The sequence below is a fragment of the Macrobrachium nipponense genome, chromosome 23 (assembly GCF_015104395.2).
Source record: "Macrobrachium nipponense isolate FS-2020 chromosome 23, ASM1510439v2, whole genome shotgun sequence".
NCBI classification, from domain to species: Eukaryota; Metazoa; Arthropoda; class Malacostraca; order Decapoda; family Palaemonidae; genus Macrobrachium; species Macrobrachium nipponense.
The window spans coordinates 80,921,988-80,941,877 of record NC_061090.1 but is presented as its reverse complement, the minus strand read 5'-3'; the positions used below and the strand labels follow the sequence as shown (position 1 = coordinate 80,941,877).

At 39.2% G+C, this 19,890-nt stretch overlaps 1 protein-coding gene across 7 annotated transcripts in view; it reads left to right on the top strand.

Annotated features, from left to right (window-relative positions):
• The window catches only part of LOC135202024 (protein ELYS-like), a 241,020-nt gene that overhangs the window by 65,963 nt on the left and 155,167 nt on the right, over positions 1–19,890 (top strand). For all 7 annotated transcript variants that reach the window (XM_064231315.1, XM_064231323.1, XM_064231317.1 and 4 more), the window contains exons 11-17: positions 87–271; positions 500–680; positions 1,003–1,149; positions 1,328–1,505; positions 9,210–9,497; positions 10,168–10,279; positions 17,865–17,957. In XM_064231315.1, coding sequence (XP_064087385.1) covers positions 87–271; positions 500–680; positions 1,003–1,149; positions 1,328–1,505; positions 9,210–9,497; positions 10,168–10,279; positions 17,865–17,957 — 1,184 coding nt within the window. The remainder of the gene's footprint in view (positions 1–86; positions 272–499; positions 681–1,002; positions 1,150–1,327; positions 1,506–9,209; positions 9,498–10,167; positions 10,280–17,864; positions 17,958–19,890) is intronic.

Genomic DNA, 19,890 nt, shown 5'->3' with positions numbered 1-19,890 from the left:
ATAATGTTAATGTATATATACAGTATATTTATTATTGATGCATACTTTTAGAAGCGGTTGTAGATTTGTTTTATTTGGTCTTGCAGACTGTTATGTGCTAACAAATGAAGGCCTAATGGAGTATCAGTGCCAGAGTGCTCAACAGGCTGCACTGAATTATCTCACAAGTTGTGGGCCATCTGCAATTGTTAATCCTGAAGCAGCATATTCCATGTGTCTGTTTGCTGGTCTAATATCCCAAGATGCTCCTCCAAGCTCTGGGATATCAATGGTGAGTGTGCAGATGATTGTTTAGTGTTGTATTAGTGGGTACTATTCCATTCTTTACAAATGTTTATACATGTGAATATTTTGTGATGTACTGTGTAATTACTTTGTCATCTTGACATTAGAAACTTCAGTTATATTGAAACTGCATAGTAGAAAATCTTTGACTAATTGGACTGATGAAATGATTTAGTGAAAAACTGCTGCTTGATATTTTGTTTTATATTTTCAGATGTTGGAACGTGAAGCACTTCTTACATTGGCTCTGGATGAGCAGTTGGTGTCATTTTTGTTGCAGTGCGTTAATGAATTTTCAGAAGGGCGATTTACAAATTTGGGGTGTTCATTGCCATCCTTGCTGGAATGGGCATGGTCACGTGTTTGTTCTATGAAAACTGCTAATGATAGTTTGTGTAAGTTTAAAATGATTGTGGTATCATGTTGTGTAATTTGTAATCTATCCAATATAAATAATAATAATACAGTCCAACCTCTTAAATCAGGAAACCTTGGGACCAGGCCATTGTTGGACCACAGAAAATCCCAGAATATAGAGTACATCCTTAAAAAATTAACCCTGTATGTAAACAGTGACGGCGCAATGAACTAATGCGGGTGATTTAAAATCAAGCTGAATCACAGGAGTTCCTGGACCATAGAATGCTGGTTTTAAGAGGTTCAACTGTAATAATAATGATAATGTGTGATGGAGCCAATTTATATCTTGTATTTCAGGTATGCCCATGTTTGATATAGACTCGGGAGTGATGAGTTCTTCAAATATTAATACATTGCATCAGAATTTAACCAGTCTGACATGTCTGACAACAGTCATCACATCTATACGCGATTGTGCCCAAACGAACATGATAACACTTCAAGGTAATGCTTCAGTTGTACAGTAGAATGTTGATGCTGCAATTTTCTTCTAATTAAATAGCAAATTCCTAGGGTGAGCTCTGTAAGAAAGAAAATGATTTTTTTTGGTCATTTCATAATGATAACTTGAAGAATGTATTTATTCTAATTTTTTTCTAATTTTTTTTCTTTTTTGTTTCAGGTGCTGGGGAACTCGAAAACCGTGTGAAAGTAGTGGGACTTCTAATGCTCCATATAAATGTGGTCCTTTGGTTTTACCATTGTGGCCTCCTGTCACATGATAATGCCATCGAGGATGTAGAAGAGTTCCATCATGTTCCTTTTCCAGCTGAGCTTCTTCATCGAATATATAAAAATAGGTATGTTGAAGATGATGTGCAATTGTCAACATTGGCATTAACAGAAGGTTCGTGTGAGGCTTTTCCTTTGTAAGATTAGACATGAAATGGTTTCTGCTCTTTTCATATCCCATCTGATTTCCATATAAGATTTTCTGGGACCCCTGAGGGGTGATTAACCCACTATTTCCACATAAACTAGTCCCCTCTCCAACTGGTCCTTATGAAAGTTTGAAGACATAATAAATGGATTTGTTAAACTGTAATCTTGGAGACCTCAGTGAGGTAACTTGTATAATTACAATGACAGTTTGTTTTCAACTTAGATGTATAGTTGTCAGCAATTTTAAAAGCTCATCCAACTTTTTTTTTATCAAACAGTTAGTAAATCGTACACAGAAAAAATAAAATGTTGAACATTTTACTTCATATAACCTACTGTTTCATTACTTTACACTCTTAATTTAACTTTTGAACAAATTGATAATAGAAAAAATGTGAAAAGGGGGACTTTTTGGGTTGGCTGGAATAAATTATCCTGATTCCCTTTATTTCTTACGGGGAAATTTGCTTCATATTTCAAACAAATCATACTCCGAACAGCCTTCTGTAACAGATTAAGTTAGAAGAACGAGGTACTAATATGTATTTCCTTGCTGATGTTTGATCTATAGCTATTAAATTTATTACATAAAAATATATCAGTCCTATTCTATATAATGTCATTTATAACATAATTACAGTACAGTAATACCTTGGGTTACGAATTTAATCCGTTCCAGAACCTGCTTCGTAACCTAAAAAATTCGTAACCCAAATGGATTTTCCCATAAGAATGTTATAAAAAGCAAATAATGCGTTCCACCCGACCATGAATAACCATTTCAATTCATATTTTTCCATTTATTTTTGTTCACTAAGGTTGAAAATTCGTGTAGGAATTACATAAAATTATAAAATTGAAGAATGAAATTAAATATAAACACTAGATTTAATATGCATGCACAGTAAAACCTGAACTTTACCTTTGGCGAGTGTGGCTGCTGGCTTGACGGAGACGGGAGGAGGGGAAGGGTGAGGAGGAGAGGGTTAGGGCTTGGGGGGGGAAATCTCCCTCCGTGAACACTTCTGGAAGACTTTCTGGTTCTTTCTCTAGAGAGCACCGTTCACTACGATCACTAATTTTACGCTTACGCAACACTATGTTGTCTTTCACAATTTTGAAAAAATATTTTCTAGGAGCAAATTTTTCCTACATCGTCGAGAATATAAGGCCGTTGTTTCGTCAATACTGTGACACCTTTTGATGCTTTACTGGCTTTAATTTCTTCCTTTTTCTTCAAAATAGTGCAGATCGTTGATTGCGACCGCTTGAAGAATGCTGCAATGTCTTTCACGCACTCGCCTTTATCATGCATTTGGATAATTTCCTTCTTCATTTCGACTGTAATCATCTTCTTCTTTCTTATGCTTTCCTTCTTGCTGCTTGCCTTCGTCATCTTGGGAGCCATTGTCTTTAGTATTTGGGTAATAGTAATGTATAAGCACTATCACGGAAACACAACACGTGCGCAAATCACTAAGCAAATTTGAGAGCGTATCACGGACAGATGCGTTCAATCTCACCGCCAGCGAGATATTGAAAGAGTTATGGTTTAAAAAGGGTCAAGGGATGCGGAGGAGGAAGTCACGTGACCCTCGTTAAGTTTTGGCCGAAAAAATGCGTTCGCAGATCCCACGCTCATCCGATGTAAACAAAGCAGGCGTTAAGTTTTGGCCGAAAAAAATGCGTTCGCAGATCCCACGCTCATCCGATGTAAACAAATCAGGCGGCCTCCCATGATGGAAATTCGCGCATTCGTATTCCAAGCGAAATTCGTATTCCAGAATGAGGGCGTCACTTCGTAAGTTAAAAAATTCGTATACTAATCGGTTCGTAACCCAAAGTATTACTGTAATTGTTTACTATTTTACATTGGTTGAAATACAAGCCAAATGGATGTTGTTATCCAGTTTGGTTGTACTAATTAGCAAAAAAATTTTATCTGTTCTGTTGTTCATGGCTATACATTTTTATATAACGAGCATGACATTAAAACAATACTTTCATCATTCTCTTTTGCTGATTTTGAACTTATTTAACTAGAAGATGGGATAAAGTTATGCTAAAGTAATTTGGTCTCTCTTGCTCCCTGATTGTATGCTGTTGCTTGCGCCCTTTGCGAGCAAAATTTAAAAATATTTTCAAAATATTGTTGTATCATTATTAATTGCTAACCCCATTGTAAAATCGGATTACCATAAGACAAATTTTCGTAACTTTAACATTACCTGTACATACTTTACATTTATTTTTTACATTTATTTTTCTTAGAGTTTCTCCAATGGAATCAAGGCTAAGATCTTAACGTTAGGTTCTGTAGGAATGGTTATTACTTTTGGCAGCAAACTTATGAAGTTTGATCTTAAGACAAGATGTGATGGAGTAGGGATTTTCAAAGGACTTTCTGCTTAAGTTTGTTACTATAGGAAGAGAAGGGAAGCAAACAGATGACAAAAGCAATTAGGTCAGGTTATCCACTTGTCATTTCTCCCCCTTTCTCCAGGCCCTTCATCTATAGTTATCCATACTCGGTCCAGGCTTATCATTTGCTATATACTAGTTAGGACTGAGACTTTCTCTTTAGCTCCACCTTATGCGAATAGCTAGACTCCGCTTATAGTTGAAACTCCTATAAAAACACTTATAGCTGCCTATTTTGTTAGTTGAAACTCAAGAAAAACCCACTAAAAATGTTTATAACTGGTTTTTTTAAATAGTTTCATCACAAAAGTTGCATTTTATGATGAAATTGAGAGAAAAAAACACAGGAATTTGTGGATACAGTGGACCCCCCGTATTCGCGTTCTCCACATTCGTGGACTTCTCTCGGGAACATTTCCCTGTGTTATTCGCGGAAAATTGCACATTCGCGGTATTTTTCTATGAGAAATATCCACAAATTCCTGGTTTTTTTAATCAGTCATTATAAAATGCACTTTTTGTTATAAAACTATTAAAAAAACCAAATTTGAAAAGTTGTAGTGGGTTTTTCTTGAGTTTTAACTAACAAACTAGGCTGTTTTTAGCATTTTTATAGGGGTTCCAAACATTCACGGGTTCTAACTATTCAAGGGGGGGTCTGGTACGCAGCCCCCACGAATACAGGGCGCCCACTGTACTTCTCATAGAAAAATACTGCGAATACATGATTTTCCCAAGAATAATGGGTAGGTGTGGCCCATAGAGAAATGCATGAATACTTGAGTCCTTGAATGCTGAGAACACAAATATGGGGAAGTCCACTGTATTGAGAATGTAGAAAAGGATATAAAGCTTATTTTGGTTAGTAAAGGTTTGACTGAATTGATAGGACTGCCCTGCAGCAGTTGGAAGAGTCCTCTGCTAGGGAACCGGTTCAGTTATTGGACGGTGTGGTTTTGTCCCGTATCACCTACCCCATTGTCATGAATGCTCATAGCCTCATATAATGCATTAGCCAAAAGATCATTTTGTTAAATGTTAATCTTCACCACGTATGCAACTTCTCGTGTCATCAACACCTAGTATGAGGTTCTTAGCGCTGATAGGATTAAGGTATAGACAGTTTATGAATAATACAAGCGGTTCCCGTTATTTTGGGGGTGGGGGGTACCTGTTCTCGGCGGGATGCGGATAAGCGAAAAGGCCATTAATTGAAACTGCAATTTATGGCACTTACGGCCATGACAGACACTTGATGGCGCCTATGTTAGGTATGTGATGGCACCATAACTCTATTGTCAGCAACATATGGCACAGAAAACTGAACCTTGGCCTGTTATGGCGCCATAAATTGCCAGTTTTCTGGCGTTAGACAAGCCCCATAAAACCTAGTTGCCATTAACCGAGTCCGCTGATAATTGGGGACTGCCTGTAGTGTATCTATAGTGAGTTTTACTTAGTCTGATGTTATTGTTGACTCAGTCCATTGTTTAACCAATCTCTTCATCTTTTGCTCATTCTATGTCCTTGTCTGGTTGCATACAGGCAGTCCCCAGTTATCAGCGGACTCGGTTGATGGCGATCCGGTTTTATTTATGGCGCCATAAGGTGCCAATAGTAGAGTTATGGCGCCATAACACACCTCACAAAACTCGGTTAATGGTGGTTTTCGCTTGTGAGCACCCTGTCGATAACCGGGGACTGCCTGTATTCCTCCTTCTCCGTCGAAATGCACTGGCTCGTTGTTTACGGGATTTTTCTTTGGCTATCGGTGAATCTTTTACTCCTGCCTCCATTAACCCTCACAGTCTGGTCCTCAATATATGCAAGCAGTCCCCTTGGTTATTGTCATGCAGTCGGGAATGGAACCATCACTGATATCCAGGGACTGCCTGTAGTATTAAGACACCCTTAGACCTGGCTAAATTTAGGGATTCCCAATAAAAAAAATCTCAATGGAAAGAGGAAGTTATGCATACTATACACATGATGTAAGAAAAACAATTTTTACAAATTTTGTGTCTTCCAAGGGAAGTTGAAAGTGAATATGTCCAATGCTGTGTAGGGCCTCTTTTCCTAAGGACAGATATAAAAATATGCTAATTTTACCAAGCTATGAGTGTTTTTCTAGTATTTGTGTTTGTTTTACTATTTTGTAAAATTATCATAATAGATAAGAACTTAAATCAGTAACAACTTCTGAGTACATACTACATTTATTGTAAATTATTTACGAGAAGTTATTGGATACAAATTTGGTACAGCATTCCCCCATGACATCTCAAAGCAGACCACTCTCTCTCTCTCTCTCTCTCTCTCTCTCTCTCTCTCTCTCTCTCTCTCTCTCTCTCTCTCTCTCAGAGTTGGGGTAGAAGTTGCTTTGAGTCATTTACCACCCATGGAAGTGATCTCAGCACTTTTTCTGAAAAATTAGTTCAAACTGTATGGCATGAAATCTTGAACATATATGTATGTTGTACAGGATCTGCCCCCAAGCTATAAGTAAACTTATATGCATGTTACCTGTCCGCAAAGGGTTAATGTTTCTCTTTCCAATTCATATGGCAGTGCTCTCAAGTCTGTTGACTCACATTCAGACTAGGTGGAAGAGTCATCGTAACTCCTCTTCCCCTTCTCCCAACATTTTCCATTTTCTTCGGCACCTTGTTTTCTTTCACTCAACTGACTAATGGACTCAGCTGAGTCACTTCAGATTGTGTTCGCCAGTCTGTCTTTCATTGAGTCGTGGATGCGATGCAGGTACTCCGCTGCTGTAGCTAGCCTCCTGTTGCCAAGATGTCGCCTCCTGTTGACAGCTGTTGGAAGAAAGTTTGAATCAGAGGATCTTTGGCTTGATAAGCTTTTGCTGAAATGTTGCACTTCGCTGTACCCTCATTTAGTTGAGGAAAGAAGCCACATTGAGAGGAGGTCTTGGTTGTGTTCAAGTATTTTGGCGGTGCCTTGTAAGTATTTGGAGAAAGAGAACCCAAGCTTTCTCCTTCAATTTATAAGTTTTCTCGAACTCAGGCACACAAAGCTCCCTCGAGGTCTGCCGGGCCTTGTTTTCTAGTTTTTTATGAAGTGCTTAAACTGTCTTCAGTCAAAGATTCAGTTTTTATCACTTCTCTGTGATGAGATGAACTTGAGAATGACAAGTTCTTTGGACATGCTGAAACATTCTCAGTTTAGATTGTTGAATTTTGTATCTTTATTAAACTGTTGCTCAGTATCATTGCCTCATCTCTGCGTCAGCTTAGAGAGTTGAGGCACCAGCTTGACGTGTTTGTGCTTGCTGCCAACAAGAGTTTAGTAGCAATAAGTGTTAGTTTTCAACTTGTGTAGCCAAACTCATTCCTGATGCTGCAGGCTAGTTCTCATGCTTATATGTACTAAGTCAGTTTGGAAGAAGCAAAAAACACTTATGCTCCTATCTGTAGTAAAGGCTTATGCTTCACAGGGTAAGGTGACAAGGGAGGATATATTGGTACTACAAGTCTTATTGTATACCTTTCAGGGTCAAGTTCAGCCCTCAGGTTCTGGTAGATGGCCAATTGCAGGCCTCCTGGCAGGCTTGGAGAGACTTAGAAGCAGGACCTTACATGGTGGAGGCACTGGTGGAGTTATGATTCCTTTTAGGTGACTCTCCACTGGTTTAGTCTTTTATAACCATTCCTTTGTCTTTTCCAGGAGAAGTTTCTTATTCTTTAGTAGGAGGTTGTAGATTATAGAGAATGGAATAGACCAGGCAGTAATTCACTGGGATATTACCTCTGACTTCTTCCTAGCTTCATAAGCAACTGAAGATTGGTGCTCAGTGTTGAACACATTAAGACTGAGTAACTTTGTGTCTATCCACATGCTCTTTTGGTTTTTCCAGCCTGGTTTTAGTGACTGAAAAACCTATCAGATGGTTTGGTGGATGTTCAGGAGACATACCAGTACATCCTCAGTCACGCAAGTTCCTTCAAGGTGTATAGCACCTCTGTAAGTATTCACAGGAAATGTTTTGCCCATAGGTAGATTGTGTAGACTTTTAGGAGCAAGAAATATTTTCTACAGAGTCAACTGGTTCAAGTTGGCCAACTCTGTTGACAGTATTCCAAAGGACAAAGAGCTGTTGCCTCACCTGGTTCAGTATCTGCATTATGGTTTTGAGTTGACTTCCTCAACTCCTCTTTCTTATCTAGTGATGTGGTGGTGATACTTGAAATTTGCAGGCTTGTCTGTCAGAAGATGAATGGATACTTGCTTGTTGAAGATTTTTACCCTTGATGGAAGCTTTCAAAGTGGTAAAGGTTTTCTTTGTTAGGAGACATGGCATCACAGGAATTTGTTAAAATAATGAGGCTCCATTACAGTACAGTCTCAGCTGAGTTTGTTAAACTTGTAAGAAATCCAATTCTATCATTGTCACCAACTTCTGACCGCAGCAAGATTCAGAAAGGATTCCAGATCAGGTAAGAATGTTTTGGGTTTCTTGCAAGAAACCTTTAGCTCAATTGGCTGAATGGATTTTGTCTAGCTGAACTGCCCATCCTCTTCTCAATGTGGGAATTGGCTATCTGTAACAGTAGTAGATAAGATTCATCCTAAATAATATAAATTTTCATAATCAAATTTATTATGTGGATAGTTGAATATTGTTAAAGTAGACCCCATGTAACCTACAACTTTGTGGGCTGTCAGGGAGAATTTTGATAAGCTAAAACATTCAAAATGCACCTGGTGGAGAACAGGTGTACTAGACAGTCAACTGGGCAGCCTTTCAATCTTTTGTTTGAATGCCACCCCTCCTGTCGGCACAGTGATATCCAAATACTAATAGATTTTATTATGAAAGTTTTTTTTTTTTTTTATCCCGTGAAGATAATGTGTTATCACAGCCCTTGTGAATTTATGGGTAAAATACTACCAATTTTAATTAGCAGTGATAAAAAATTGCATGGAGATATGTGAAATATGGGTTGTGACACAATTAAATACCATGCATAAAAATGTTTTTTTCCACAACTAGGGTTAACATACACTGTGTACAATAATGTCGTTTTAGTTGGGAGAACAAATTTGCATTAAGTGAGGGTAGATGGAGTCTGGCATTTTAATAAATTTCTCATTTCTGTTGTGCAGTAGAGATGTGTTCTTATATTTAATTCTGTTAAATTACTTTTAATTTGTTTCTATTAAATTACTTTTCTTCTCAGGCGTTCAGAAATCAAGAACCTGAGTTCTACTCTCAAAGGTAGTGAGGTACTGTTAATTGATGGGCTTCTAGAGGATGTAAATGGTGGTGCAGGTGGGCAAATCAACAAAACCTGGGCCCGAGAGGATGGAGATGAATCTGAAAATGGCAGCTCGATTGAAGGTGCTTACCCCCCACCTTCTTTACATGCTCTCCTGGACATGTTTCTCCTTCCAAGTGTCTCGACGACCACCAAACACCGTATAGTACAGTACCTTTTTTTGGACTTGGCATCATTGTTGTCAGATGGGTAAGATATTGGGACTTTTGTTTGTGATGCATGCAAATATATTTTTTTTTTCAAAAAGGGAAATGCAATGTTAAGTTGAATATAAAGATTTAATAAGCTGAGGTGCAGTCATTACTTCAGCACACTGAAAATCTACATAGTAGTAATAGTGATTACCATGTCAAGTCAGTATTATGTATATAAAAACATGGATAAATACTGTCATTCTCAGAGTGTGGAGTATTAATGTGCTATATGTAGTTTCCTTCATACAGGAGTCATAATAGGTGGTGGTATATTTAGTAGAAAGTCCCTAGTCGTCTGCGATCCATTTTTGTGGAGCTTGTCTAGTGCTGAAAATCAGCAATTTTCGGCTCTAAGATGTGCCAATTTCCAGTTATTGGCGCCGATAATAGAGTGTTGGCGCCGATGTATACCTAACACAGGCACCATTAATCATTTATCGGCGCCAGTAATCGGATTTTGGTACTGATAACTGGCACCTTTGTTACGTATATATCAACGCTAGTGTTCTAATATTGGCACCAATAACAGGGAAATTGGCGCAATTTGGCACAGAATATTTGCTGCTAGATAAGCCCCATAAAACTGGATCGCTGATAACAGAGGACTGCCGCCTGTACTGCCTTTCTGATCTGCTGAATGACTAATTTTGATGTCCTTTTTGCAGTTATGTAAGGGTTGTTGAGGAATTAGTGAAGTATCCATCCAGTTTTTCTCTGTCGCCTTCACATATCAAGTTAACTCAAGCGTTTTGGTTACTTGACCACAAGGATTTTCAGGTGATTAAGCTGTTTGTTTTTTATTTTTAAGAATTTGTTAGAAGATTACAAAACATCGTTTTTGGGGGGTTAACTTCGTTAACTGTTGAGACTAGTGAAGCAAGTTGAGACTAGTGAAGCAAATCATTTAGAAGATGAAAAAATGAGTTGGCCTTAAATATAGGAATAAAGCCATCAGCATTGGAGGGGTCAGTTGTTTGGCAAAAATTATGACCACAATGAAAGATTATTGTTCATTGTCTCTGGCTTCAATGGAAGTGTGATGGTTTGCAGGTAACAATGCTTCCAGTCCCTGGGTATAGGGGTTAATGATTATGCTTTTCTTATTGGTAATGTTTGTGGCTCAGGAATATGCAATTTGTTCATATACGGAACAAACCTTCACTCTTAACAATAGGATAATCTTCTAGAGCCAGCTGGAAACCAGTTAAAAACAATCAAAGATTGTAAAGCAAGGAATATGTGGCATCTGGCAATCCATGTGTATACGTGGAAGGAGGCCACTGACCAAGCTTGGGACCTCATGATGCATAAGTCAATCTTTGACCGCTCTGGAGGGTAGCCATGTTGGGCTCTCCTTCCCAAGCCGGTTGCTTTGTTTTCCTGTTATTTCTTTGCATTTTAGAGTGTGTATGTGTCCGCACTTTGATCATGGATTCCTCCAAGAGTTCCAAGCCCCTTCAACATATGTGTCCAAGGAGTTCAGGGATTTCCACGTTCCAGGTTTTTGGTTTTCCTTTACTGATCCCCATTTGACTTGCAGTAGGTGCAGTGTGAATTTTTGTACTATCTCTAATTCATGCCAGGAGTGTCGTTCCTGGCCTATATCTCAGTGGAGGGCTTTCTATAAGAAGAGGGAACACCAGATGGTTTTTTGCCTTCCCAGTTCCAAGCAGACATTTGGCATCTTCTCCAGTAATCATCCCCCTGCATCTTTTATTACTGTGTCTCCATTTTTTTCTTCCATTGTTTTGTCTTTGGAAGTATTGGGCTGTGCACAGAATAGTTTTATGTGTAATGAGGCCCCCTTTCTTGTGGGAAACTGTCACACTTCCTGAGGAAAGGAGGCTCCCCCTCCAGCTTCCTTTGTTTCATTCAGATTTGGAGTCCAACAAAATGGCGGAGGTTTAAGCGTCCCTAGGCCCACGGGGTTCAGCCTCTTTGGATGGTTAGCTGGCACATTTCTTGTCTGCTCGGCAGCCTCCCGTAGTCCCCCTCCCCCTGGCCTACACTACTATAGTATGCATGTGATGCTTTCAAGCGGGTCGGAGCCATTAACCCTCTTACGCCGATTGGACGTATTAAACGTCGAGTCAAAATGTCTCCCGTATGCCGATTGGACGTATCATACGTCGGCTCAAAAAAGTTTTTTTTTAAAAATTCGCGGAAAAATACTTATAGGCCTACCAGCCGAAAACTTTTGTATCACGCGCCTTGGGGATGCTGGGTAGTTTTTTCACGGATCAAGGCGTTGTTTTGTTTACAATCGCTACGCAGGCGCGCAAGCGCGAATTTCTTTCTTATCGCACTAAAAAGTATCAGTGACACATCTCGGAAATTATTTCGTCACTTTGACATAATTATTGCACCATTTTAAATTATCCTTTACATGAAGTATTATATATGAAAATGTGCGCAATTTCATGCACAATACAACTAAAAAATACTCATGATTGTAGCTTTTATCAATTTTGAAATATTTTCATATAAATAACGATAAGTGCAAAAATTTCAACCTCGCGGTCAACTTTTTGACTCTACAGAAATGGTCGAGAAACGCAATTGTAAGCTATAATTCTTATATTATAGTAATATTCAATCATTTGCCTTCATTTTGCAACAAATTGGACGTCTCTAGCACAATATTTCGATTTATGGTGAATTTATGAAAAAACTTTTTCCTTACGTTCGTGCGATAACTCTTCCGATAAATTTTTTCAGTGCGTATTGTCCTCACTGTTTGCCACCCTTTTTAAATTTGCCGTTACATAAAGTTTTATATATGGAAATGTGCGCAATTTCATGCACAATACAACAAAAGACAACCCATGGTTGTAGCTTTTATCAGTTTGAAATATTTTCATATAAATAACGTTAAGTGCAAAAATGTCAACTTTCGGTCAGCTTTGACTCTACCGAAATGGTCGAAAAAAACGCAATTGTAAGCTAAAACTCTTATATTCTAGTAATATTCAATCATTATCCTTCATTTTGCAACGACTTGGAAGTCTCTAGCACAATATTTTGATTTATGGTGAATTTATGAAAAAAAAAAAAAAAAATTACGTTCGCGCGGTAACTCTTCCGAAAAAATCAGAATTTTTTTGTGCGATTGTCGAAATGTTTGCACCATTTAAAATTAGCTGTTTCATAAAGTTTTATATATGAAAATGTGCGCAATTTCATGTAGAATACAACTAAAAATGATTGAAGGTTGTAGCTTTTCTCTTTTTTTCGAAATATTTGCATATAAATCACGATAAATAGAAAAAAAACCACGTTCGGTCAAATTTGACTCTACCGAAATAGTTGAAAAACGCAATTGTAAGCTAAAACTCTTACGGCCTAGTAATATTCCGTCATGTTTCTTCATTTTGAAACAAATTTGAAGTCTCTAAAACAATATTGTGATTTATGGTGAATTTTTGAAAAATATATTTACCTTCACTCCGCGCGCCGATTCGCGGCCGCAAGTCTCCGAAATACGTACATGGCATTATCCTAATATTTGCTCCTTTTTCATATTAGCCTTTTTATAGAGTTTCATATATCAAAATGTGCGCAAATTCATGAAGAATACAATAAAAAATAATTGAAGGTTGTAGCTTTTTCCATCTTCGAAATATGTGCATATGAAAAAATATATATATTAAAATTTCGACATTCGGTCAAATTTAACTCGTCCGAAATGGTCGAAATCTGCAATTCTAATCTAAAACTCTTACAGTATCGTAATATTCAATCATTTGTCTTAATTTTGAAACAAATTGGAAGTCTCTAGAACATTATTTAGAATTACGGTGAATTTTTGAAAAAAATATTTTTTTGCGTCCGCGCGTTACGAATTCGTACATCATTTTGTGATAATATTTTTCCGGTGTTAATTTTATTGTTTTACAATATATTATATATCAAAATGATCGCAATTTAGTGTACAATACAACGCAAAAAAAAGTAACTGGTTAGCTTTGACCGTTTTCTGCACAGCGTGATTTGAATACAATTATGTATGAATTTTTTTTTTTTCGCTACCATATATCGCATTATTTACATATGATAATGATATTATTTTTCATTTCTGATGGTTGCATTCTAAACTTCAGGCAATGACAAAAAAAGGAGCCAAAAATGAACTCTTAATCTTCAAAAGTACGCGCGCTGTAATTTTTTGAAAAAATTATTTTTTCCACTTCCGCGCTCACTCCAAACCAGGCCCGGCATACGGGAGACGTTTTGATTTTTAGGGCTCCGGCTTAAGAGGGTTAATAGTGTTGTCTGCCTGGTTGTCTGCCTGGTTGCTGCTCATCTTCCCACCAGTGAACCCATTGGCTCGTGCTGCCATGCCCAATGTCGCGATGTCACTCCCAGCTTACTCAGCCTATGACATCAACAACGGTGTCGGTTCTCCCTCCATCTCAGGCCTTGACACCATTACCATCCATGTCTGTCGTCTGCTCTGCCTCCCTTGGAGACGTTCTTTCAGGCGATGTTTGATAAGGACTCTGTTTTGCGGGAGAGATATGCAGTTCCCCCAACAATGGGATAGCATAGAATGAGTGAGCCTTCCCCTTCCTCCTCTCCTCCTAGCAAGAAGCGTCTAAGTAGGAGAGAGCCCAGAGCCTTTCCCCCCACTCCTTCTTCTCCTCCTACTCGTACAAGAGTCAGACGTTGTAGGATTCAGGACTTTGTTGTTTCTTCTTCCGAGAATGAGAAGAGTGTTTTGCTGTCTTCTCTACACGGATGTGTGTCTCCATTGCATGTACACATACGTGTTCCAGCTTGCGATGATTCCCCATCTCCACAGCCTACTAGAGTTCGCCGTAAGGATGGTAGAGCACCGGTCAAGAGTTCAAAGTTGCTTTCCACTCAGTTGTCTGCTGCATCTTCTGAGATTTCTCATAATGAATGTGTGGGTGACGATGATGGTCGAGGACGTATGCTTTGGGTCTGTGGACTTGCATCCCAGCCTTCTTCTCTCAAGATGATTAGACTCCTTCCCCTAAGAGTTCCCGATGTTGACCTTCGAGTTCAGTCTCCGCTCTCAAGACCTTCTCGTACTCGTTGGTCCCTATCTTCTGACAGCCGACGTGATTCATTACATGGCCATAAACGAGTGCATTCACACAGCCGTGTATGTGAGTTGTTGGATTTGTTCTACATATCACGGCTGTGTATGTGGTGGAGGTCCTACTCTCGCCATTCGTCCTCCAGGGTCAGGGAGTGAAAGATTTTTTGGCAATGAGTGGTCTTCTTGATGCCCTCACTTGGAGCGTTCTACATATCATGCCTGTGTATGTGATTCATCGCATGTCTATGTACGTGATTGAGGTCCTACTTTCTTCGTGCTCCTTCCAGAGTAAGGGATTGAGAGACTTCTAGGCAAGGGTGGTCTTCTCCCTGACATTCACTCTCAGATCATTCCACATAACACAACCTTACACGTGTGTCATCCCTCGTCTATTTACTTGGTTCATTGTGTGACCTTGTATGTAATTCATCGTACATCCGTGTACTTGATTCATCATACATCCAGGTGCGTGATTCATTCCACATCCAGGTGTGTGATTCATTCCACGTCCATATACGTGATTCATCTTATGTTCATGTGTGAGAGTGTTATGGAGAGTCGTGATAGTCAGTCATAGAGTTGGTTTGGCAGTGGTCGTGTTAGGGACCCTCTCATCCATAGAGAAGTTCGTGCCTTTAGGGAGATTGCACACCAGTCTGTTACAATTCTTCTTAAAAGGGCAGTTGGCACAGGAAGATGCCTCCACACTCGTGTCTTCCACATTACTTCTGAGATCAAGGAGGATCTTCGGTGGTGGCACGAAGAATTTCATTAAGAAAGTCGCTGCATCCTCTTAGCCCCAACCTAATCTTATGTATAATCGACCCCTGGTATTTGTGGACTCACATATTTGCCGATTTTTCTATAGGCCGTATATACCTATTATTAGCAGAAATAGTTTGTGATAAAACTATTAAAATACTCTGGTATAAGTATTTTAAGAGGTTTTCTTTGTGTTTTAACTATCAAAATTGGTAGTTCTAAGCATATTAGAGCCTTTTTAAGTAAATATTCACGAATTTTAGCTATTCGTAGGTCTGTGTGTGTGTGTTACTTATCCCCGAAGAATAATGGTGGTCTACTGTACTCACACATTTGATCTGGGTTGGGCCCCCTCTTAGACAGCATGAAAGTTTAGGGATGTGGTCTGCGGCCAAGAGGAACATGGCATATCAATGTGAAGGAGCTGAGGCTGATCAGTCTAGCTCTTCAGTCATTTTTAGCAGTAACACAACAAGACAGATGGTATGGGCAGGGAGCAATCAGACCAAGATTCTCACCCGCTTTATCCAAGGCAAGCTAAATGTCCTTCCAGACGAATTAAGTCACTGCAAACAGGTCCTACCGGCGGAGTGGACACGGAATCCACAGGAGTGCACTGACGTGGAAACTGTGGGGAAAGCCTGTTTGCAACGTCAAGGAACTGTCGTCTCCCTCGTTATTGTATGCCAGCCATGGACCCTCTGACATGGGCAATGGATGCCGCGCTCCAATTTTATTTACGGTAGAGTCTGATGGTACAACGAAGTATAGGGGAGTGTCATCCATGTCGCTGATGCACAATAATTTTGTTTTCTCAGCAGCTACATTTTGCAGCTTGAATTTAGCAGTATATTTCCGGGACAATCTTTTCACCATAGCAGATAAAGGTATACGGTACTACTCTAATGCAAAACTATATCAGTTCTATGGTAATTAACCGCATTTACTGTTGTACTATGGTTGAAATGCAAGCAAAACACCTGTTGTTATCCGATTCAGTTGTTCTTAGCAAACCAGCTGTTGTTTTTAGTTTGGTTATTTACGGCTGTAAGTGTTTACTTAATTTTAGCATTACTAACGATACTTTGATTATTCTCTTTTACTTTTTTAACTTATTTATCTAAAAGATGGGGTAAAGAGATGGAGGAAAAAAGTCTAATGTATGACAATTATTGTACATCATTATCATTCACATGAATGAATTGATATAAACAGTTGTATTTACGTAATCCAAAATTGTGTTATTTCACTAAACGTTATTATTACTGTAATTACACTGCCATTAAAATTTCTGAAAGATTACTGAAGTGGAGTGTTTCTGTGCGCAACCATAACTTGATGTTTATATTTTCTCGGCTGGGCTCACATGCCTTAATGCTGATTTAGTTGATATTGAATTATTTCTCAAATATGCTAATAACAAACTGTAATAATGGTTTTACTATCTTTATTATCAGTTATATTGTAATGTGACTCTTCTCTTGTATGTCAGGGGTTATCACACAGGCCTAGGCTAGCCTACCTATAAATATTACTTACAATTCATGGTTTGATTTTAAAATGGTAGTATAAAATGACCCTCAATTTTTAGGGGTGAATTTTAGGATTTGAAGGTCTTCTTATATATATTGAGTTATATGGTACTTGGTAAGTATATGTAGAACCTTATTTTATTTTATAATAAAAATATCATATCCTAAAGTAATTTGTATTTTTTCTAACATACAAACCTACATTGTCATATGTATAGTTTTACCATCCTCATACCACCCCACATAGTCCTGATCTCTCTCCATCTTTGGAGAAGAGTGTAACTGTGGACTGTCTGGTGTATTCAATGGAAGGGTAAGGCCAACTCAGTTCGCCAGCCTTCATAGGCCTATCTATTAGTATTTTGTTTTTTGAGATGCTTTAGTGACAACCAAAGCACGTTAATTGTGAGTACTACATAGCGGAGGATTGTAGGAAAAATACAAATTACTTTAGAATTTGGTATATTGGTGTTAGGGCTAAGGAATGATTAATTCATCGATGGTACTTCAGTGTACAGTGAACCCCCCGTATTCATGGTCTCTGGATTCGCGGACTCGCACATTCGCGGATTACATTTTCCCGACACTATTCGCAGTATTTTTCCATGAGAAATATCCACAAATTCCTGCATTTTGTAATCAATTTCATCATAAAATGCACTTTTTATGATAAAAATATTAAAAAAAAAGGTATAAAAAGTTTTAGTGGGCTTTTCTTGAATTTTAAATTTTAAATAACAAAGTAGGAGGTTTTAAACATTTTTATAGATTCCAACTATTCGCAGGTTCTAACTATTCACGGGCAGGCGGTCTGGAACACATCCCCCGCAAATACAGGGGACTACTGTATACATTATTGTATTAAGCAGTTTAACCCAGTCACTAATTAACTATGTTAACTGAATAGTGCTGACCACAAGCCTTATGTGGAAATCATCTTTATTTATACTATATCTTTGTTGCTCCTGTATTAAAAATTTGTATTTTTTACTCTGAATCTTAGGAAGGCTTAAATGTGTTACTGGATCCTCTAGTCAGTACCAGGGATATCACACCTCTGCAGCATCAACGAATAATTAAAGCATTTCTATATCAGGTAAGTTTAGCAGATGATCATTTAGAGTGAATGTTTGAGGCATCTGTTTTAAATTTACTCCAGCATATCTGTCAGCAATAAGATGCCATGTGGGTTATAGAAATATACAGAATTTTTGGAATTTCCATATTTCAAAAGTTGAATACAGGTAGGCATGGAGTTACAATGGGGTTAGGTTGTTGCATGCTTGTCATAGGCCAAATTTTCACATATCTACCTCAGTTTGCAATTCAGTATTCAGGTATATACAGGCTACCCCATAGCCTAATTCCCTCTACCTACAGCCTATCATGGTTTTATCACAATGAGTGTATTGTTTATACAGTACCTTTTCATCAGTCTTGATAATAAAGCATTATACAGGCAGTCCCCGGTTATTGGCGGACTCAATTAATGGAGATCTGATATTATGGCGCTGGACTGCGATTTATGGTGCCATAACACACAGAGTTCCGGTCATCGGCCCCTTAAGGCACCAATAATAGGGTTATGGCACCATAACATATCTAATAAGAGGTTTCATTAATTGGTTATTGTACCATGCCCCATAAATCACCAAGTTTCGGTAAATGGCGGTTTTAGCTTAGCACTACTAAGAACGGAACCCCCGCCAATAACCAGAGACTGCCTGTATTTATTTGATTTATTTAAAATTTAGTATAGTATTTGTCTTTTTACATTGTGTTCCCTTACCATGAAATGTACTTGCCAAGCATTGTGTCATTCATATTGTGCTGTATATAAGACTCTTAGTTTGTTATTTGTTCCGACACGTTATACAAACCATCGGTCCTTTACATAAGGAATTACTATTCAGCGCCAGCTGGACCAGTCGTAAGATTTACTAACAAGGTACTAGTTCGGCAGTAACTGGTTGTTCGAAGGTCGGGAGTCCCACCCTACTGGAGGTAAACATAACACTTTGCTTTTGACCGCCGTCGGGTGAAGATGTCTGCTCGCCTCTCTGCCCGCCTTTATTGTGAGAATATCAAAACTTAGGATTACTTTCCAACCTATTTCTTTTAGAATAATTAGTGTGGAAGTGATTGTGGAAGGCATTGCTGATTATTAACAAGCAGTCCCACAAATCGGAGAAGCCCCCTCACCTCCCATCCAACTGGAGAGTGTGGCCTGGAGTAGGAGGCTGTAAGTGTCGGGCTTTCAGGTCCAGCGATGCAGTGGACCTTCATCCTTTATGTACCAGGGCGTGAATGCTCTTGGTCATTAACTTGTGATGTTTGTGTCTCTTGGTCGGAGGAGCAGTGGGAGTTGTATGAGAAGAGGAGGAAGCCGCGTAGAGCCGCCAAGGTGTTGTTGGAAAGCCATTAACCCGACTGTTGCTTTCTCAGGTGTGTCTGCCTCTGCAGGTGGGGATCTTCAGCAGGTGTGGCGTTCTGTTAGTCTTACAGGCACTCTAGAGTATTCAGGGGCTTTTTCATCATCTGGCTGCAGCCCCGGTCACTCACTGGGTGGAGACGAGGACATCTACAACCGTCTCGACACCAGGTTATGCTGCTCTACCGCACCTGGTATACACTCGGCACATGACCTCCTGAAGGAAGTGTTTCTCGGGAAGTGATCGGCCTGGATGGATCTGACGGTCCATCGCCTCAGGACGAGATCACCCCCAAGATACAGAGGTCATTGTGTTGTTTTGTCAGCACAATGACCTTGGGGAAGGATCGGTGGTTGCTCCCTCTAACCCTCCATCGAGGTTGGAGTTTTTCTGGGGTTTAAGAAGGAACCCAGAGCGACAGGGACTACCCTGGTCTTCCTTGGTGTCGACGGTGTCTTGGACCAAGTGAACGCCCTCGTCTCCTGACAGGAGGACTCAGGTCCAGCAGGTCGGACAAGCTACTTCCTCCTCCTCTGCCTCGTCAGCGGCACTTCTATGTGCCTTTGGTAGACCCATTGCCAACCAAGCAGGTTGACC